Source organism: Alosa pseudoharengus, unplaced genomic scaffold (genome assembly GCF_046254945.1).
Source record: "Alosa pseudoharengus isolate Yale_2024_CS ecotype anadromous, Long Island Sound unplaced genomic scaffold, YU_APseudo_1.1 YU_APseudo_1.1_scf_13, whole genome shotgun sequence".
In the NCBI taxonomy this organism is placed as follows: domain Eukaryota; kingdom Metazoa; phylum Chordata; class Actinopteri; order Clupeiformes; family Clupeidae; genus Alosa; species Alosa pseudoharengus.
The window spans coordinates 38,980,358-39,002,914 of NW_027468598.1; the positions used below are offsets into that span (position 1 = coordinate 38,980,358).

The 22,557-nt window shown below is 43.7% G+C and overlaps 1 protein-coding gene across 1 annotated transcript in view; it reads left to right on the forward strand.

Annotated features, from left to right (window-relative positions):
- naalad2 (N-acetylated alpha-linked acidic dipeptidase 2) overlaps positions 1–22,557 on the forward strand; it is a 113,538-nt gene that overhangs the window by 15,080 nt on the left and 75,901 nt on the right. Inside the window, exons 3-6 of the mRNA XM_076281664.1 lie at positions 13,735–13,921; positions 14,078–14,179; positions 14,709–14,834; positions 17,337–17,523. Of these exons, the coding sequence (XP_076137779.1) occupies positions 13,735–13,921; positions 14,078–14,179; positions 14,709–14,834; positions 17,337–17,523 (602 nt within the window). The remainder of the gene's footprint in view (positions 1–13,734; positions 13,922–14,077; positions 14,180–14,708; positions 14,835–17,336; positions 17,524–22,557) is intronic.

Consider the following 22,557-nt stretch of genomic DNA (forward strand, 5'->3'; position numbering starts at 1 on the left):
TTGATTACTTACATTAATATGAGAAAAAAATGTATTACAAGTTTTCTGTAATTTAATGTTTACATATGCAAATTAGGCATTATCTAATTAAATATGCGCTAATTTGCATACATTTTAAAACAAGAAACCTGAACATTGGATACAGCCAGGTTCAAAATTATGTTTTCATTGTGTTCAGATAATAGATGTTGAAAAATGTACAGAGGGATTTATGAATATCTACTTTAGTTATCCTCTAAATCAGAATATAATGTCAATAGCCCTAAAAAATCGATTTTTGCCATGTTTTTAGGCTAGGAATAATATATCAACAAACCCCTCTGTTAATATCTTCGAAATATAGTTAGGCATAAGTCTAGAAAGTTTGGTGTATGTAAGTGCTTCTGAAGTGGAGTTTCCTTGCTCAGAGTGGGAGAGGAAACTCGTTTTGAGAAAACAGCCTTGAAAGACAGCCAATGAGATTCCGTTCTCAGCCTAGACTCGTCTTTGAACTTTCGTGATTGGTTGCTGATACAAAGGAAGTGTCCATATATGGATCATATAGAAAAACAGGAAAAACAGAGCTTTCCAACGGTACTACACACGATATGTTTTGGGTCACAGTCGCGGGAGTGCATGCAAGGTTAGAATGCTAACTTTTGCTGAATTTAGGATAAATATACAGGCGCGAGTACATAATGAAATAAACACCTAAATGTGTAAATCGGACTTTTTTGTTGTAGTAGTGTGATAGAATACATGCTAAGGTAACAGACTAGCTCAAAATCTCGAAATTGACCAGTGCATGAAAAAACGATGTTTTCACCTGCCGTGTCTCGCCTTAAAAAGTTTGATGGCCATGCAAATTACGGGAGTTTTCCGGGGAAATAACAAAACGGGAGGGTGCTGGGAGATGACCTTGAAATACGGGAGAAACCCGGGAAAAACAGGAGTGTTGACAGGTATGCTCGAAAGCGCTGTCTAAAAGCCTCGGGCACAAGCTCATAAGCTCGCAAAATAGTCGTTTTAACCAACTCGTAAACAGAGCATTGCTCGAGAGACAAGGAGGAGTATACCTCTTGGGCTTTACCAACTAAAATGCATTGCAACATAAGTGTCCAAACTGTTTTTGGCCACTTAAGAGTAGTTGCAACTCGCTCAAAATGTACAAAGTATTTATCTACCATCCTTTTCCAGAAACGGCGGCACTAATTTGATATTACGAGAAACATCAAATGTTGCATCAAGCGTTGTTAGAATTTCAATACCCTCATTTTTTGCGGCTAACTGCAATCTGGCAATTTCAAGCTGAGAGGCCAGCTCTTGCTCTCTTGCTTGCAACTGCAATTGCTCCTGGCAAAAAGCCAACTCTTGCATACGAAATTCATGATCCTGTTTTGAGCGGTCAGGGCCTTTAGGAGTCCTGGGCTGCTCAGGAGGATCTTTCGCTTTTACAGGACTTTCTGGTTTGGGAATAATTCCCTTCTCGACTAAGCGTGAAGTCAGAGCAGATATTACTGTGGACTTCTTGCGCTTTTTCTCTGACGAGAGCTCAACTTCATAATTAGCTGCCAAATCAATCAATTGCTCTTTAGTAAGGGTTTCCATCAAGGACGCATCAAGATTTGCAATAAAGTCCTCGATAGTAGCTATTGTAGCAAAACCAAATTAGTTCCAATTTGTACCCAAAAGAAACAGCTTTCAAAACACAGGAGTTATCAAAGCAGTACTTCACTGCAACAAAGTTGCTATATGCAATTGAAATTTAATTTTAACTAAGTGGTCAGCAGCGAGAACAAAGACCACGAACAAAGTGCGCTGTTAACAAGATATGCAACCACAAACGCTCAAAAGACCACGAAGAAAGTGCACTGTTAACAAGATATGCAACCACAAACACTCAAAAGACCACGAACAAAGTGCGCGGTTAACAAGATATGCAACCACAAACACTCAAAAGACCACGAACAAAGTGCGCTGTTAACAAGATATGCAACCACAAACACTCAAAAGACCACGAACAAAGGGCGCTGTTAACAAGATATGCAACCACAAACACTCAAAAGACCACGAACAAAGTGCGCTGTTAACAAGATATGCAACCACAAACACTCAAAAGACCACGAACAAAGTGCGCTGTTAACAAGATATGCAACCACAAACACTCAAAAGGTTTAGGAAGCGCACGTCTAACTAAAGCTATAACCTGCAAAGAGGTTCAGTGAATGTAACGAAGCACTAACACGAAAAAACTTCACAACAGCGAAGTGTTACAAAAGCAACACGAAAACTCAAAGAAGCTTTTAGCCTCACTCAAATTTGCAAAACCGAAAATGCTAAATGGAACAAAAGTGTACCAAACTGAGTCAGTGGAATCCCAACCTCCCTAAACTGAAACTCTAGACCTGGCTGTCTTCTGGCCGTACTGAGCTCGAGGCCTCTTTGGACAGTGACGCAGCTTCCCAAGGAATTTCCACTAAACCAGTGCAATGCACTTACCTTACTGTTCCGCACACTTGCAAAAATCAATGCCAATTCACAAAAGACGAATTCCAAGATACTCGTGACAGGAAAGCCAATCAGGAGTATCCCGGACGAGCCCCCAAATTTATGTTACGGACCTCAATGAAAGGTCCTAACATAGATTTAGAGACACACCAGAGGTAAGGCTCAAAAATACAGATTTATTAAATAATAATAAGCTTTATTTGTATAGCACCTTTCATACACAGAATGCAGCTCAAAGTGCTTTACATTTGAAGCATGTAACAAAATAATAGTCAGTCAGTCATTATCAATCACATTTCTTCATTGCTGGGGCCATTTATGATCCACTCAGCAACATATCAAAAATATAGAAAATGACATGTCATAAGACTGGCAGCCTTAACCCTCTTACCCCCCCCCACAAGCACGCCATATGGCAACTGTGGCAAGGAAAAACTCCCATATTCCAGGAAGAAACCTTGAGCAGAACCTGACTTAATAGGGGGAGCCCATCTGCTTCTGGCTGGCTGCGCCCTCCAATGGCAGCAGATGTAGAATAATCTGAAAAAGTAGTCTACAGGATAAGACGAGTTAACTAAAAGCTTTCCTGTACAGGTATGTTTTCAGATCTTTTTTAAAAATATTTACTGAACTCGCCTGCTTGATGTACAGAGGCAGGGTGTTCCATAGTTTGGGGGCATAATGGATAAAAGCAGCTTCTCCACTTTGTTTGTGGAGCACTTTGGGTACGATTAAAAGATTAGAATTGGATGATCTAAGTTTCCTTTGTGGTTGATAAGATATTAAAAGCTCAGAGATATATGAAGGTGCTATGCCATTCAGAGCTTTGTAAGTAATTAACATAACCTTAAAATCAATTCTATAGGAAATAGGGAGCCAGTGCAGTTCAGCCAACACAGGGGTGATGTGTTCTCTCTTCTTAGTCTTAGTTAAAATCCTAGCCGCAGAGTTCTGTATGAGTGCCAATTTCTTTAGATGTTTTTTGGGAAGACCAGTGAAAAGTGCATTGCAGTAGTCTAACCTGCTAGTGATAAAGGCGTGAATTAGTTTTTCTGCATCTTGTTGAGCTAAAAAGGGCCGCACTTTGGCAATGTTTCTCAAGTGGAAATAGGCTGTTTGAGTAACTTTACTGATATGGGGCTTAAAACTTAACTCTGCATCTAAGATGACACCGAGGCTTGTTACTTTTGGTTTGACCTGGTGTGCCAAGTTCCCCAGATTACTAAGAACAATATCTCGCTTTAGTTTTGGTCCCACCAAAAGTACCTCTGTTTTGTCATCATTTAGTTTCAGAAAATTTTTGCTCATCCACTGATTAATGGAGGTTAGGCATGCAGTGAGGGAGCAAAGGCCATCTGGGTTAGTTGGCTCCACAGAAATATACAATTGGGTATCATCTGCGTAGCTATGGAAGTTTACATTATGCTGACTTATGACGTTTCCCAATGGAAGCATATATAGGGAAAATAGCAGGGGACCAAGGCAGCTCCCCTGGGCCACACCAAAAGGCAAGTCATGTTTTTCAGATACATGATCTCCTAGACTGATATAAAAATCTCTGCCAGTAATGTAGGTTTGAAACCAGTTTAGAGCATTATCAGAGAGACCCACCCACTTCGCAAGGCGGTGAATTAGGATGCTATGATCAATGGTGTCAAATGCCGCACTCAAATCCAGAAGAATAAGGATTGAGACTTTGTTTGAGTCAGTAGCCAGTCTGAGATCATTGACTATTTTTACTAGAGCCGTTTCTGTGCTGTGATTTGATCTAAAACCTGATTGGAATTTTTCAAGGATACTGTTTTCGTTGAGGAAGGTATTTAACTGATTACAAACAACTTTTTCAAGTACTTTTCTCAGGAACGGTAGATTTGATATAGGCCTGTAGTTGCTCAGATTGGTATGGTCAAGATTTGACTTTTTAAGTAAAGGTTTCTCAACAGCGGTTTTAAAAGCAGTTGGAAATATACCTGTTTCTAATGAGGTATTTATTACCTTGAGAATAAAGGGAGCTAAGCTATCATATACTTTTTTGAGGAATCTAGTAGGGATTGGATCTAAAACACATGTTGAGGAGCCGGTTTGAGTTATAATTTTACCAAGCTCAGATTGAGTAATAGTGCTAAAGGACCTTAACCCTTAGAACCCGATTGACGCAAAGTGCGTCAAAAAACACACCCTTTCTTCTCTGTTACATTGCTCCGAAACTGTTCATCGCAGCGAGATGAAATCTTTAATGCACGACAGAGCAGAAGTGGGGCTTTCCAACGAGACTGCACACTTGTCTGTACGATCAAGTATGAAAATAAAAAAAATCATGAAATTAAATCAAATTGCATCATATTTACAGTCTATACTTCTCTGCGTTCACCTGCACACACATTACTCTAGTTTGAATAACTCGCAAACCCGTGATCGCATCGATATGGCAAGCATATCAGATGAAAGAGGGGGCACAGGGCTATCCATTGGTACCATGTTTATCGATCCTTCTGGCTTATAAAACCAGACGAAGTGACTGCAAAATAATAACGTCATGTACACAAATGCACACTCATTACTCTCGTTTGAATTACTCGCGGACCCGTGATCGCATAGATATGCCACGCATGTCAGATGAAAGAGGAGACTCAGAGCTATCATTTGATACCAAGTACATCCTTCTGGGTTATAAAACAGACGAAGTGACAGCAAAATAATAACTTCATATAGCTGGACTTACCCCACGTTTTTGTCTGTTCTTGTGGCAAAGCATGTTTATAATCCAATGCGATCATGTGTTTCTCTATGGCAAAACATGTTCATATTCCGGTTTTGAGATCCTAGCAAATTCCTGCATGGCATCCAATTCAAGGCTCACATTGCATCCCAATTTGTTCAACAAATAAACACCTTTTTTGCCTTTACTTTGTTCATGGCAATGCAGTAAAAAGTTGAGAATTATTATGACTGCATACACACAGGCACGCAGGCTAACACGCAACCTCGGGTCAAGTCAGGTCAGATCAGTTCGTGTCACCGATATGGAGCGCAGAAAGGTCATTTTTCATCACTAAATAAAAAAATGGCATTTATTTCCGTAAATCACACAGCAAATATTTCTGTAAATTGCTCAGCCCCAGAGTATCCCTCCAACATGGCAATTATATTGCCCGATTCAGGATAGTCTGCCCTACACACACATGAAATGCATGTAGAGCTGTGAGCTTGCTGTGGTGAGATACATGTTGAAATATAAGAATTTTTATAATACACTTTTTATATTTTAATTCTTTAAAAATCAATGCTAGTATTAATACATGAAATGATGGCAGATCAGAATAGCCTAGACTCTCCTGAAAAAAACAATATATAATATATGTGTGTGGCACTTACAATGACCAGAATAAATCCTTATGAATAAAGGTAGTGAAAATGCCCTAAAAACAGCTTAGGGTTCTAAGGGTTAATTTTGGGGGGCTGTTTATTGGTAGTAGTAGTAGTAGTATTGTATGTTACCCTGCAGAAAACATTCTCAGACCCATCCACATGTATAATGCCATTCGAATCAATACCTGGGGGGCATGAATCTGTAATATTTTCTACAGAATGTCAATGCCTCAGTGTGGACGCTATGTTGTCAGAGAGTAGCCTGGCTCCATGTTGGTTTGGGTGGAGACCATCACGCTTCAGCATACTGGGCCTCTCCCAGAACAAGCCCCAGTTGTTGACATAGGGGATGCTTAGGGAAGCGCAGTAGCGTTTGAGCCAGGTGTGGAGATCGAACAGTCTGGACCATCTCTCAGCACCTTTTCTGTAGGTAGGGAGAGGCCCAGAGATGACAAAGTGTTTTTCTGTGCCCATCAGGGTGGTGATGAGAGTTCTGTAGTTTTCCTGCAGTGCTACTGACTGCTTATCTCTGATGTCGTTTGTGCCCACGTGTACGATGATGTTGTTGACCTTGGTGTGGCAGGCCAGGATGCTTGGGAGTTTCTGCTGTATGTCAAGGACCTTGGCACCAGGGAAGCAGTAGACCTTGGAGGGACCGCTACACGATGGGGGAATGCAGAGGTCTCTAACCATGGAACTGCCAATGACCAGGGTGGAGGTTGATGAGGTCCGGGGAGGTGGGGGTCGGGGGGCGCCGAGGAGGGACCAGGATGGTTGTCTCGGGGCAGGAGGGGCTCTTCATCCTCGGTCAGAATGGCGTAGCGGTTTTCCAGTCGTATAGGTTGGGCTGGGCCTGAGTGCCGTCCAGACCGTCTGCCGTGCTTGTGATGCTTGCTTCTCTACGCCATGGCTCAGGCTGGTGTGGAGTGGAGCTGGCCAGCAGAGCAGGCTTGGTTCTCGGCAGAGGCCGGGGAGAGGCAACAGGGACAGAAGTTGCATTTAGTGCATGGCATGGTTAAAGTATTGGAGGACAGAGTGAAATCAGGGCATCTGGCATTAGTGTGTGTAAGAGAGGTAACATTATTTATGGAGAGAATGGTGTCGAGGAACTGTTCATCCTTCTCAATCTGATGGAGGGTCGCTATTCTGGCTTCGAGTTCCACTATCTTTTCGCTGAGAAGGACGCATGAGTCCAAAATGTACAAAAGCGTAAGACGAAAGCGCTGTGGTTCTCAGAGAACGCTCCTCTGCATGTGCTCTCCCCTGGACTGCAGAGGTACGGCTCTTATAGAAGCATGCCAGGGTTAATTGGAGCAGGCCAGGTGTACCGCATCACAGGTTAATTAATCATGTCAGGGTTAATTGGAGCAGGCCAGGTGTACCGCATCACAGGTTAATTAATCATGCCAGGGTTAATTGGAGCAGGCCAGGTGTACCGCATCACAGGTTAATTAATCATGTCAGGGTTAATTGGAGCAGGCCAGGTGTACCGCATCACAGGTTAATTGATCATGGCAGGGTTAATTGGAGCAGGCCAGGTGTACCGCATCACAGGTTAATTAATCATGTCAGGGTTAATTGGAGCAGGCCAGGTGTACCGCATCACAGGTTAATTAATCATGTCAGGGTTAATTGGAGCAGGCCAGGTGTACCGCATCACAGGTTAATTAATCAGGCACCTGGGTGAAGGCAGAGACACTGAACAAGACAAAACACAAAATGGCCAGCAGGGTGCGCCAAAAATTACCCCCAAAGTAAATCGAGAAATTTAGGGTTCGTAACACCCACCTTGTTGGGCACAGTGACAGCAGGTTGCAGACGTCATCACCTCCAAAACATGACTGAAAGATTGCCTTGTGCTTGGCTGATTCTCCTATTGTCACAGAAAGGTTCTGAACAAATGTGAGCGTGTCAGCGACTAGTTGTACCTCCCTTGCAGCCTCTTGCAATATTAAATCCAATGCATGGTTGGTACAGTGAACGTACAGTGCACCAGGACATTGTTCTTTTAGTTTTGCCTGGACACCCGCAAAACGGTCAGACATATTGCTGGCGCCGTCAAAGCAAAAGCCTTGAAGACGATCCATGGGCAAGTTAAGCCGTATGAAAAAGTACCGGATACAAGAGAAGAGTGTGTCTGCAGTGGTATCCGGCGCATTATAGAATCCAAGAAAAACATTAGCAACAGACAGATCTTTCCCTACGTATTGTGAACTGCATGAAAACTGTTCATATGCACTTCTGGTGGTTCCATGGGCCGTAAGTCCAAAGAAAGAGCTTCCTCTTGTCTCTGATACAATGTGTGTCTGCACAGCATGTGCCAGAATCTCCAAAATTTTATTCTGGATTGTGTCTGACATCCAGTTGTCTTTTTGCTGTAGCAACTCACGTACTTTGGGCTTGTCGTATGTTCGGTCCAACATCATTTGCCAGAGAACGCCATCCCGATGGTTATGCCCCCGCAATGAACTCCTTCACGAGCCTAATAGATCTGAACAGCAGCTCCAGTACAGTCCTTGCAACTTTCTGTTCATTTCCTACATTTTCAGATATCATTGCTGATATAGGTTTTTGGTTGAGAGATGCCAGCATTCTCACCGACTCCAGGTGAAGGTCAGAGCAGTCATGGTTGGAAAATTTGCTTGTAGCTTTGCGCCAGTTGGCAAATCCTCCACTGGTAAAAGAACTCTTTCCCTCGGCATGACGGAACCCCTTCTCTTTAGCTTTGCAGCACACAAAACGCAGCACATAGTCCTTATCCGACACATAATGTAGCACATAGTCCTTATCCGACACATAATGTAGCCATTGCCACTTTGAGTACCAGCCTGGCTGAAAAGACCGTTCAAAAGTTTCTGTCCCGAACCTCCTTCCAGGATAACTGAAGTCGCTTGGCTGACGGGGCTTTTCGAATCCTTCTATAACGCTAACTGTAGTAACCGAGTGGTGTAACTTTTAGTGAAATGACCTGCAAGGTGGAGCCTGGACCATGCACGGCCTGGCCACTGCCATGGGTGAAGCGGCGCAGTCACTGGCATCTTCCGGTTACCTTGACATTGCGAACATGCCCTGACCTTCTCTTCTAAAGCTCCATCCATCCCAGGCCACCACACGAATGACCTGGCAAGGCTCTTCATCCGGGATATCCCTGGGTTGGCATCATGCAGTGCCTCCATCACCTGCGCCTGCCCTGGGGAAGGAACGATCACTCTGGAGCCCCAAAGGATACAGCCGTCAAGAACACTCAGCTCTAGCTGGCGCTTGGCATAAGGCTGGAATTTGTCCTGCTGTACAGCTACAGGCCAGCCCTGCATCACCCATCTTCTAACTTGCGATAACACTGGGTCTCTATCAGTCCATGTTTTGATCTGTTTTGCTGTCACTGGAGCGTTAGATAGTTTTTCTGATGGACAGACTGTCTCTGGGGGAAAAACAGTGCGGCCAGGTGTTTCAGGGAGAGGCAGGCGGCTAAAAGCGTCTGCATTTGCATTTTCACTGCCTGCTCTATACACTATGTGGTACTGATACGCTGACAGGGTTAACGCCCAGCGCTGGATTCTTGCGGATGCCATGGGCGGAATGCCTTTTGTCTCACCAAACAGACCCATTAATGGCTTGTGGTCTGTGAAAACGGTAAAAGGGCGACCATACAGGTGGAAACGTTTCACAGCAAAAACTACAGCTAGTCCTTCCTTTTCTAATTGGGAGTACCCTTTTTCTGCCGCAGTGAGAGTACGTGACACATAGCTGATGGGCTTTTCAGTTCCATCCTCCATCCGGTGTGAAAGGACCGCCCCCACGCCATAAGGGGACGCGTCACAAGACAGGATAACATCCCTGTCTGGGTCAAAGTGCACCAGCAGTCGTTCTGAATGTAAAAGTCTTTTAACATGCCGAAACGCCTCCTCCTGCGCCTGCTGCCATTTCCATGGACTGTCTTTGTGCAGCAGATGATATAGAGGGGCAAGTACAGTGGAGAGATCAGGTAAGAACTTCCCATAATAGTTCACTAAGCCCAGGAATGACCTGAGCTCTGGTACAGTCTTTGGACTAGGTGCCTCCTTTATCGCCCTCACCTTCTCTTCCACTGGAGACAGACCTTGAGCCGAAATCCGATGGCCCAGGTATGTGACACTTGGAGCTTGGAAAACACACTTACTGTTCTTCAGGCGCAGTCCAGCATCTGACATTCTCTTTAGCACCTGGTCAAGATTTTGTAAATGTTCCACTTCTGTTCTACCTGTGACTAAAATATCGTCCAGGTACACTGCAACGCAGGGAATGTTTTGAAGCAGATTGTCCATAGTGCGTTGGAAGATAGCTGGACTGGACGCAACGCCGAAAACCAGACGATTGTATTTGAATAGCCCTTTATGTGTGTTAATAGTCACATATTGTTTAGACTCTTCATCTAGCAGTAGCTGCTGGTACGCATGACTCATGTCCAGCTTTGTGAATGTTTTTCCACCTGCTAACATGGCAAACAGATCCTCCACTCGAGGTAGGGGGTAGGTGTCAAGTTGGGAGGCCTGATTAATGGTCAGTTTGTAGTCTCCACATATTCGCAGTCCGCCGTCTTCCTTCAGCACTGGCACAATTGGCGCTGCCCAGTTGGAAAATTCAACAGGCTCAATCACACCTGCCTGCTGCAGCCTCTCTAACTCTGCTTCTACCTTAACTCTCATAGCATATGGCACCGGGCGTGGTTTGAAAAAGCGCGGCTGAGCTTTGGGGTCCACACACAATTTCACTGTGGTGCCCCGGAGGGTGCCAAGCTCATCCCTAAAAACATCTGGATATTTGGCTATTATGTCTTGTGCTACGGTCATGTTCTTGATTTCGCCCCAGATTTCCCCCCAACGCAGGCGAATTTTCTGTAAGAGATCACGACCCAGTAAACTAGGCCCCTCCCCCTGGACCACCAGCAGCGTCACCGATGCCTTCTGTCCTTCATAATCTATGTCCACATCTATAGCCCCAAGAAGGGGAATGCACTCACCCGTAAACGTCCTCAGTCTGATATTAGTCTTTTTGAGTGCAGGTGCCTCAGTTGCCCTCCACAAGTTGTGATATGAGGATTGACTTATCACTGAAACTGAGGCCCCAGTGTCCACTTCCATTTCCAGCTCAGTGCCATTTACCTTCAGTGCTACATAGATGGGCTCAGCCCTGGACTGGCTGATGACATGGAGGTTGAACATGTCATAAGAACACTCCTCCTCTTCCTCAGGCTCGTCACCCTGCAGGTGATGTGCGCTCCTGTTGGGCTTTGGTGTTCCCCAGTCCTTCTTTTGTTTGTTTTTTGTTCCCCTGCACATTTTGGCAATATGGCAAACAGAGTCCTTGAATCCACAGTCATTTGCAAAGTGTGCCCCCCCACACCGGTAACACTCCACTGACTTTTGGAGTTTGCCTTTCTTGTCCTTGGACACGTGACGAACGGCATCTGGTTGCGCAGCCCCGTGTGCTTGTTGAATGTCCTTAGTGTTCATTGCTGCCGTTTCCATAGCTTGAGAGATCTCTAGCGCTTTTTTGAAGGTTAGCTTGGCTTCACTCAGCAACCGACGCTGTATGCTATCCTCATTAATTCCGCAGACCAGCCTGTCGCGCAACATATCTTCTAGAACTGCACCAAACTCACAGTGTTCTGATAATTGTCTCAACTCCGCCACAAATGCGGCCACTGTCACTCCTTGCTTACGTGAATGAGTATGGAATTTGAAGCGTTGAACAATAACAGATGGCTTGGGGTTGTGATGATTTTTCACTAACGTGACCAGGTCCTGGAAGCTTAATTCTCCTGGTTTCCGCGGTGTAGCCAGGTTGCGTATCAGCTTGTACGTCTTGGCCCCGCAGGCACTGAGGAGGACAGAGAGTCGTTTTGACTCATCTGTAATGTAATTTGCCACGAAAAAGTGCTCCAGTCTCTCAACATATTCCACCCAGTCACCGTCTGTCTCCACGTATTCACTGAGCGAGCCAACAGTAGTCATGATAACTTACTAATAGCTTAACTAACTGCGCCGTAATTTGTAGGCTATTTCAACTGTACACAGCAACTCCAACGCCGTTATCCTCGGTTTTAATCCTCGTCGCCAGTGTAGTAACCGAGTGGTGTAACTTTTAGTGAAACCACGCACAGACAAGGAAAACAGTTTAGGCACTTTTACTGGACTTCACTTAACTGCAGCCAAACATGATACACATGAAGAACACGTGTTCCCACATTAAAACCCTGGTGGAAACAATACACACAAATAAGGTTCCTAGGGGAACCAATACACACAAATAAGGTTCCTAGGGGAAACAATACACACAAATAAGGTTCCTGGTGGAAACAATACACACAAATAAGGTTCCTAGGGGAAGCAATACACACAAATAAGGTTCCTAGGGGAAAACAGCCCTCTTACTAGGCCTACACATTTCACTATGCAACACTAACGTTAGTGCTAGATGCTATGATGGTGCTGCTAACGTTAGCCGAGTTGCTTGCTAACGTTATTTCAGAGTCAGACTCTGGCTCTTCAGCTGCCCCAACAGAGTTTGCCTCGGAGGTGGATGAGGAAACATCAAGTGCATCAGATGAAATCTTGCTAATTTTTGCCACATTACTATGGCGGATGAAAAAATTGTGTATCCTTTTCTGCGACATATTCTTTTCTACAACTAACGTTCCAGTCAACAAGCCTCAGCCTGCTCGCTCGGACGTGACTCACGTCACTGACTCACGTTCATGTTGATCTCTATAACTGTTAATTTTTAGTAGCCTATATTCGAACCTATCCATAACCCTTTTTTGCTATTTGACTCATCATTTCACATAAAAAAATATAAATATTGTCAGACAGCGAATTAGTAATTATTTAAAAATATATATAATATTATGTAAAAATCCAGCTCCTGCCAGTAGGGGGTGCTGCAGCACCCTCAGCATTCTCAGCACCCCCCTTCCCACGCCCTTGATCAGGCCGTGGCGCGAACACTTCAGGGTTCCTTCCTGTCATCTCAGACGAGGCCAGACAGACTAAGAGGAGACTGGGGTTTAAATAGGGAGGAGGTGCGTGTGGGGTGTGTTGGGTTGTTAGTAGTGTGGGGTGTGTTGGGTTGTTAGTAGTGTGGGGTGTGTTGGGTTGTTAGTAGTGTGGGGTGTGTTGGGTTGTTAGTAGTTTGGGGTGTGTTGGGTTGTTAGTGTGGGGTGTGTTGGGTTGTTATTAGTGTGGGGTGTGTTGGGTTGTTAGTAGTGTGGGGTGTGTTGGGTTGTTAGTAGTGTGGGGTGTGTTGGGTTGTGTTGACTACCTCATGTGTGTGTATATATGTGTAAGTGTTAATGTGTGTGTGTGTGTGTGTATGTGTGTGTGTGTGTGTGTGTGTGTGTGTGTGTGTGTGTAGAGACTTCTCTCGACTACCTCATGTGTGTGTATATATGTGTAAGTTTTAATGTGTGTGTGTGTGTGTGTAGAGACTTCTCTCGACTACCTCATGTGTGTGTATATATGTGTAAGTGTTAATGTGTGTGTGTGTGTGTGTGTGTATGTATGTATGTGTGTGTGTGTATGTATGTGTGTGTGTGTGTGTGTAGAGACTTCTCTCGACTACCTCGTGTGTGTATATATGTGTAAGTTTTAATGTGTGTGTGTGTGTGTAGAGAGACTTCTCTCGACTACCTCATGTGTGTGTATATATGTGTAAGTTTTAATGTGTGTGTGTGTGTGTGTGTGTTAATGTGTGTGTGTGTGTGTGTGTAGAGACTTCTCTCGACTACCTCGTGTGTGTGTGTGTGTGTGTGTATATATGTGTGTGTGTGTGTGTGTAGAGACTTCTCTCGACTACCTCGTGTGTGTATATATGTGTAAGTGTTAATGTGTGTGTGTGTAGAGACTTCTCTCGACTACCTCACCTGGCGGGGACGGTGCAGAACCTCCGTCTGGCGGAGCGTATCCGTGACGACTGGGCGGAGTTTGGCTTGGATGGGGTGGAGATTGTGTCCTATGACGTCCTGTTGTCTTATCCCAACCAGAGCAGACCAAACTACATCTCCATCCTCGACACACACAGACAAGAGGTGCGCGCACACACACACACTCACACACACACACACACACACATGCACATACACACACATTTACACATACACATGTTTTGTTTTTCTGCTGTGTGTGTGTGTATATGTGTGTGTGTGTTTGTATGTATATATATATACACGTGTGTGTGTGTGTAGATCTTCAACACATCTCTGTCAGAGCCTGTGCCAGAGGGGTATGAGAACATCTCTGACATTGTCCCACCGTACAACGCCTTCTCTGCTCAAGGACAACCAGAGGTATGTGTGTACTGTGTGTGTGTGGTGTGTGTGTGTGTACAGTGTGTGTGAGTGTGTGTGTGTGCGCATTTGTGTCCAGACGGGTGTAGGGAGAGCTCCACTAATCTACCCCAACACAGCCCACACACCCATCATACCTGCCGTTGTTAATGCAAACATATATATTATCAATCAATAAGGGTATCAGCCCAACCAGGCCCTGCTCTGCCCTTCCCTCTCCTGCCCTGCCCTCTCCTGCCCTGCCCTGCCCTCTCCTGCCCTGCCCTCTCCTGCTCTCTCCTGCTCTCTCCTGCCCTGCCCTCTCCTGCCCCAGCCTGCCCTGCCCTGCCCGTGCACTGACAGGAGAAGGCCTGAAGGGGCACAGCGTCGTCACAACAGGCGGTTTACATTACGCACTTGACTGTAGTTGGATTTCCCTGCTGTCAGTCAAATATTGACAGCGCCAGCAACACTGGACTGGACTGGACTACAGGGAAAGCTAGAGTGTGAATTATGGGAATACTGATGACGTGTGTGTGTGTGTGTGCAGGGTGAGCTGGTTTATGTGAACTATGGGAGGACAGAAGACTTCCTTCAGCTCGAGAGGGACATGGGCATCAACTGCAGTGGCAAGATTGCCATCGCACGCTACGGAAAAATCTTCAGAGGAAACAAGGTGTGTATGTGTGTGTGTGTTCCCCACAGAGTCACAGTTTGTTAATGATTATTGTTCTTAGTCTGTACATTCTATTTAGTCTATTAATAATAATAATAATTAATAATATATTTAAAGGGGAACTTGGCAACTATTTCAACGTAGTAAAACCGTTTAGAAATCATCTGGATGGTTAAATGACCTGTTCCGGTGAAAATGGTGACTTTCCCCGCTACCCCTAACGTCCCCAGGCGGAAAACCAACCTTGCAACATTGAGACTACCGTTCCGGAAAGAGAAGTGAGAAACAAGAAACTCGTTTTAAATCGTGTTTCTTACCTTGTAACATCCACATTGTTCTTCCGAACTTATGCTAACCGTTCGCTAGCTTGTAAACAAATCCATGTGCTTTATCGTTACCTTTTTCCAGTTTGAAATAGCGTAATGCACAACTTCTCCAGCAGAGGGTGAAATATAGCTAATCCTGCCAAGTTTCCCTTTAATATATATAAAATAATATTAATAATATATCTATTTTAATTTGCTATGAACAGTTCATTTTAATGAACGCGCCCTTGATGAGGCTGTGGCACGAATTCATTTTAATGTTTATGTTCATCGATTGCTGTAAAACGTTTTGGACAACAGCGACTGCTGAGACACATCAGTGTGGGTGTACGTAAGTGTGTGTGTGTAGCGTGTGTGTTAGTGTTTGTGTGTGTGTGTGTGTGTAAGCGTGTGTGTAAGTATGTGTAAGTGAGGGTGTGCGTGTGTGTGTGTGTGTAAGCGTGTGTGTACGTATGTGTAAGTGAGGGTGTGTGTGTGTGTGTGTAAGCGTGTGTGTAAGTTAGGGCTGGGATAAATGATTATTTTTTAAACGATTAATCTAGCGATTATTTTTTCGATGCATCGATTAATCTAACGATTCATTTTTTCAGTCCGATTCGATTTCGATTCGATTATCGATTATCTCCCAATTAATTCACTAATAGCAACTTATACATGTTTATTTACATATATTTATTTATATATGAATTTTTTAACATTGCAATATATGTTTATTGCTCTTAAGATTCCAAAGTAAAAGACTATACAAGTGCAAAGTAATGCATTCTTAGAGGTAGCATTCAATAAAGTTCAGTATGTCTAATTGAGTGCCTGTCATTTTAAGACGTTTGTGTGGGAATCCTTGCAATTAACATTAACACAGTTAAAAGGCTGCTGATGTGTGGATGCAATTCATAACGTAGTTAGTTCAAATAACGTTTCGTACTTCTCCTTTGGACAAGCACTTTTGAGTCTTGGAAAACACTTTACACTTCCATTTACATCGGGATTTTGCAAACATTCAGAGTCAATAAAATGAGCCTGAGTAACGAATACAAGCAGCTGCAAGTAAGCATGCTAAACTTGACATCCAAAAAGTATTCTAACGTTAACTTTGAAATACTGCTTGATTGCATACTGTAACTTAACTTAGTTTAGTCTCCTCAATGTACTATGTTGTGATAAGACCTTAGCAGAGCAGTTTTGAACAAATTTGCGCAGCATGGTCACGATGCTAAGCGGATTTAATAGCAATTTAGCCCACTGTGTTCTATGCAGTGCTTCTATGTGGCAACAACAATCCTTCAACAATCGTGAATAATTTGTTAAATGCAGAGGAGGAGCAGCGGGCTCGTTACGAGAGAGAGCGGGCGGGGCGAGGAAAGGCTGTGTGAGTAAAAAGTGCAGCTCAATGAAATTATCTTATCTTTAATTTAAATAGTAGGACTATAACATAACCTCAATGTGTGGTGGCCGGTTTTGATTTCGTGGTGCCCAGCCACAGATTAGTCAACGTATGGAAAACACTGAAGGTGTAAAATGAAAAATATTTAGCAGCACATGTTATGCTTGACTCTCATATTTTGCGTCGACGTATTTTTTGCGTCGACGTCATCGATTACGTCGACGCGTTGTCCCAGCCCTAGTGTAAGTGTGTGTGTGTGTGTGTTGCATGTGTGTATGTTGTGTGTGTGTGTGTGTGTGTGTGTGTGTTGTGTGTGTGTGTGTGTGTTGTGTGTGTGTGTGTGTGTGGTGTGTGTGTGTGTGTGTGGTGTGTGTGTGTGTGTGTGTTGTGTGTGTGTGTGTGTGTGTGTGTGTGTTGTGTGTGTGTGTGTGTGTGTGTAGGTTAAGAACGCCATGCTAGCGGGCGCGGCGGGCCTCATCCTGTTCTCAGACCCTCTGTGTGTGTGTTGTGTGTGTCTGTGTGTTGTGTGTTGTGTGTATGTTGTGTGTGTTGTGTGTGTGTGTTGTGTGTGTGTGTTGTGTTGTGTGTGTGTTGTGTGTATGTTGTGTGTGTGTGTTGTGTGTGTGTGTTGTGTTGTGTGTGTGTGTGTGTAGGTTAAGAACGCCATGCTAGCGGGCGCGGCGGGCCTCATCCTGTTCTCAGACCCTCTGTGTGTGTGTGTGTGTTGTGTTGTGTGTGTGTGTGTGTGTGTGTGTGTTGTGTTGTGTTGTGTGTGTGTGTGTGTGTGTGTAGGTTAAGAACGCCATGCTAGCGGGCGTGGCGGGCCTCATCCTGTTCTCAGACCCTGCGGACTATGTGGCTCCTGGGGTGGCGGTGTACCCACAGGGCTGGAACCTGCCAGGAGGGGGCGCCCAACGCGGCAACGTGCTCAACCTCAACGGAGCCGGAGACCCCCTCACACCCGGGTACCCTGCCAAAGGTGTGTGTGTGTGTGTGTGTGAGAGAGAGAAAGTCTGTCTGTGTGTGTGTGTGTGTGAGAGAGAGAGAGAGAAAGAAAATCTGTGTGTGTGTGTGTGAGAGAAAGAAATGTGTTTGTGTGTGTATGTGTGAGAGAAAGAAAGTCTGTGTGTGTGTGTGCGTGTGTGAGAGAGACAGAGAGAGAAAGAAAGTGTGTGGTGTGTATGTAGGTGTGTGTGAGAAAGAAACTGTGTGCGTGTAGGTGTGTGTGTGAGAGAGAAAGAATGAGAAAGTGTGTGTGTGTATGCAGGGCTGGTTCTCCCTATACACACTTTTTTTTTTTAATTACGAAACTAGACACTCTAACCTTATATGTGATTTTGGGAACTCTGTGATAAATGGAAATGAAATATATGACGATCGAAAACTCATGAAAACGCAAGATCTGGACATTTTATCTAGACGTTTGATCTTAACTCGGCTTTTGATGGTTGCCACTTTGTTTCGAATCAGTCACTGATTAGCCTATCAGTGACATGCACGCCAGGTCAAAATCAGGTCATTTATTTTCGTGGGTTTATCACTAGGTGGCAGGTCTCGTTAGATCTCTTCTCAGAAACTGCAGTGTGTGTGTGTAGTGTGTAGTGGCTAGCCTAGGCAGTGTGTGTGTGTGTAGTGTGTAGTGGCTAGCCTAGGCAGTGTGTGTGTGTGTAGTGTGTAGTGGCTAGCCTAGGCAGTGTGTAGTGGCTAGCCTAGGCAGTGTGTGTGTGTAGTGGGTAGTGGCTAGCCTAGGCAGTGTGTGTGTGTAGTGGCTAGCCTTGGCAGTCTGTGTAGTGTGTAGTGGCTAGCCTTTGAAACTTTGCAGGCAACACTTCTCAGGTCATAAATGACGCAATATCTCCATTTGTAGAAAAGAAAACAGGGATTTTGATGAAAACTAGCCACTGTTTAGCTTGGGATGTCTCAGGAACAGAGGCGTGTAGAAATACACGGTTTGCACCCACTGAGAGCTTAAAGACTCACCTTTCAAACGAGCCATCGTAGCTATAACACAGAATATGCTGTGGCTGTACAAAAACATCAACAATGGTCTAGATTGCTGGCACTCTAGGACAAAGCTTCCGAAAACAGCTTGGCATTCAATGAGTTAAGAAGATGAACTTGAAACCGAATGACCATTCAGGGCATGAGAAACGGGAGAAGAAACTTTAGGAGAATGAACAGCGGAAACAGCAGTCGGGTAAACTTGTGTTCGTTCCATGGTTTGATGTGTACGCGCATCTCTCCAGCACCTGGTGATGGCCTAGCCTAGGCAGTGTGTGTAGTGTGTAGTGTGTAGTGGCTAGCCTAGGCAGTGTGTGTAGTGTGTAGTGGCTAGCCTAGGCAGTGTGTGTAGTGGCTAGCCTAGGCACCCAGATAGCAAGCACACGTTGTCACAACGTTGCCATTGGTTGGCAGTGTCGGAGGTGGAATTTCAACGTTGAAACAATGTCACAACAACCGCAGCGCCTCAAGCAATTGTATATAGAATGTTGGTTTATAGAATGTTGGATTGTTCTGCGACAAGCTGCGTCAAACAAAAATATTTAGAGGATCTACAACGTTGAAACACAGTCACGCCAACGGCAGTCCACCGACTGGCTGCAACTGCAGCGAATGTCAACAACGCAAGATTTCGGGTTTTATTATTTATTATTATTATTTATTGCATTTGTGAGATAATTTTAGAAGTTTGTAAGACCTCTTAAAGGCCTCTTAAAACAAGAGGATTTACAACGTTGAAACACAGTCACGCCAACGGCAGTCCACCGACCGGCTGTTTGCAACTGCAGTGATTATCTTAAACGTGCTAATTACGTGATAAATTATAAAACAATCTTTTTTAATACTACAAAATAACATTTGCTAAATGAACCTTAACTTTTTCAGCCATAGGTGTGTAGATTATACATACCTGCTTCTGTTTGTAAGACTAGGATATTTGTTTTCCCACATGCAATCAAGAAAAGCAGTAGCCAACTTATTCCTATGACCAATAAGTAACTAAGTATACCCACAGAAGTCACTGAAAAAGAGTGCATTTCCCAAATAGGTCAAGCTATCGCAACTCCAACAAAAAGTATACTATAGCTCACCCATTAGAAGTTCCACTCTAATGGGTATAACTGTTAAGCAGTTAGGCTATTCATGGTGGAACTGATGTCCAACTTTCTGGTTATAGGCTAGATGAGATCCAAGCACTAATCATGTAACATCAGATATTTCAGTTGGAGTTGCCCGTGACCTCACCATAAAATATGACTGCCATGGTCCAATAAAGTTTTTCTGATAGAAAATTCCTTATGTCTGACTGGGCATTATTTAAATGTGTATCATAATGTGCCACTGCAATTACACCTAATACAAACAAGTAAATCTTTGTATTAGACAAAGTTAATTTGTCAAATGATTTCAGCCTTCCCCCTAATAACTCACAATTTAAGTGAATGTCATCTTACAGTTTCATGTAAAGTATGTTTGTTGCTGAAAACCATGACACAAACCCAATGTTTACAAGCCCATCATTTATTTAATACTGGCATTTCACAGTATACGAGATCACTATTTCACTCATGAGTGAGTAATCACTTTCCCAGTAGCGTGCCATTAAGTCCCAGCCAATCTCATTCTGAGCTGCAGAGAGCACCTGAATGGACCAGATAGAAACAAAAAAATATACATTAGACAGAGAAATAGATAGCATGGATTTTAAAAACAAACAAAAAAGTTGCATTACATGTTTGTCACACTCATTTTACAATGTACAGTGGTGCTATTTAGTCAATCACCCTCTAACACACACACACAGCAACACAGCTGAAGGTGTGTGTATTTGCAAGCATGGATCAAATAGGCCAAAGGCACATTTACAGTGGTTTCTGTACTTACTTGGTGTACTTAAATAAAAATATTCAATGGAAATAACAATTGACCAATTTCAATATATGAATTTATCTTGTCTAGGTTCTTATTGAATTGAATTTCCCCTTGGGGATCAATAAAGTATCTATCTGTCGATCTATATTGAAAACTATATTTTGAACTTTTTTCACTGTTGTGTAATGATTGATTGGAAGCATACTCTGACTTCACCACAAGTTGTGTTGTTTGAAAGAAATATTCATGCTTTTCATGTTTTTAATGTTTATCACTGTTATAAAAAATGCCCAGCAAGAAACAAGTCAGTGATTGGTCAGTGTACATGTGGATAATGCAGAGCGACATACATGGCATGGTGCTGGTAACAACAGGAAATGGATGCTTCTGAAACAGAGAAATGATATTAGATTAGTAAACAGAGTGTGCTTTTAGAACATTGGATAAATGGTTGCTGATAATGGGCAATGTAGATATTGCATTAAAAATAAGCCATTTCTTTCTACAACAGTAGAGAACAGTTTTGCAATTATGTAAGTGCATACTGTGTGTGTAAGGCGGTCATACTGGTTTACTAGAATGACCAACATAACCTGGCATGGCCAGATAAATCAGCAATGTAGACCGGCAACACCAGCTAAAATGACTTGAGATGATACGACAAGCAAAACCAGCTGAATTACCATCGCAAGCTGGGTAAACCAGCCGAAGCTATGTTGTCGCATGAGTTTTGCTGGTCTAGCAGGTCAACCATCATAGGGTGGTCAAACAAGCTGGTCAACCAGCAAACCACCTTAAGCTGGTCAGGCTGTTTTTTTTCAGCAGGGTAGCCCTGACTGTAGCCTATAGCCCTGGTCCCTTGTCGGACCTCATAGTTCAGCAGTTAGCCTACACATCAGATGTATGGAATAATGAACACAGTATGCCAGGCTGTGACAAGTAAATACAAACGTTGTTGACATGTCACGCAGTTTCTAAGCTAAAACATCGCCTCACTATCCGCTAGCTGCCTGTGCCCTGAATACACGGCAGAAAAACAGTCTGTGTTGTGTTACGCTGGTAACAGGAAACAGATGCTACTGAAACAGAGAAATTATATATTAGTAAACAGAATGTGCCTTTGGAACATTGGATGAATGGTTGCTGATAATGGGCAATGTAAATATTGCATTAGAGATAAGACATTTCTTTCTACAATAGTAGAGAACACTTTTGCAATTATGTAAGCGCATACTGTGTAACCTGAAAACTGTTGCACTGATTAAAAAAACAAAAAAACAATGTAATTGATCTCAGCTGGTATTTTGTCTATAATGGAGTGGAATGGAAATTTCTAAGTGATCCCAAACTTTGGTAGCCTAGAAATCTAGACGCACCCTAGCGGCCAAGGTGATGTAATTTGCTGCCAGGGTAGTCTAGCAACTCTCCGTTGGCTTGCGAGTTGGAAAAATTCAACTTCAGTCAGGCCAATCACATCGTGTATAGAATCAGTAAGCGGACTTAACATAATGATGGCATAGTTGCGACTGTTCTGCGTGAATTCCCTGCTACTTGAAAACAAAGAAGATGGATGCTGCTGCTGGCGAACAGCGTGACACGAGTTAAGCTTTGTTTAAATTGGCAAAAGTTTGAACAACTAGCTCCGCTGGTGGGAAAATGCATGGTTGTAGCACTATCCTATTGCGTGCAGAGGGAATTTGAAAGACAACCGTTTATCCCGCCCCTTGGACTGAGCACTGCGAATGGTCCTACATCAAGATGTGAGGTCTGGCTCATCAGGCTAAAACTTTGGTAGTGCATGTTTACAAGAATTCCCCTCACAACTCCAAGCATACAGACAGTGTCTTCATCATCCTCAGCCTCCATTGAAGAACATAAGACAGGTGAGTGTGCCTCCAGTGTCAACACACACAATCTGACATCTCATAGCTCATAGGACTACTGATGTGTGTGTGTCTGGGGGTGTAATATAGTTACCTTCAAGGAAATAAAGCCCTCATAAGTACATTTTTCCAGAGTCTGAAAGCACACACACACACACACACACACACACAGAGAGAGTAGGAGAAAAAAACTGTAGGCTACACTACACATTACAGGTTAAAAGGTCCACTGTGTTCATCAACAATATAGAACATAT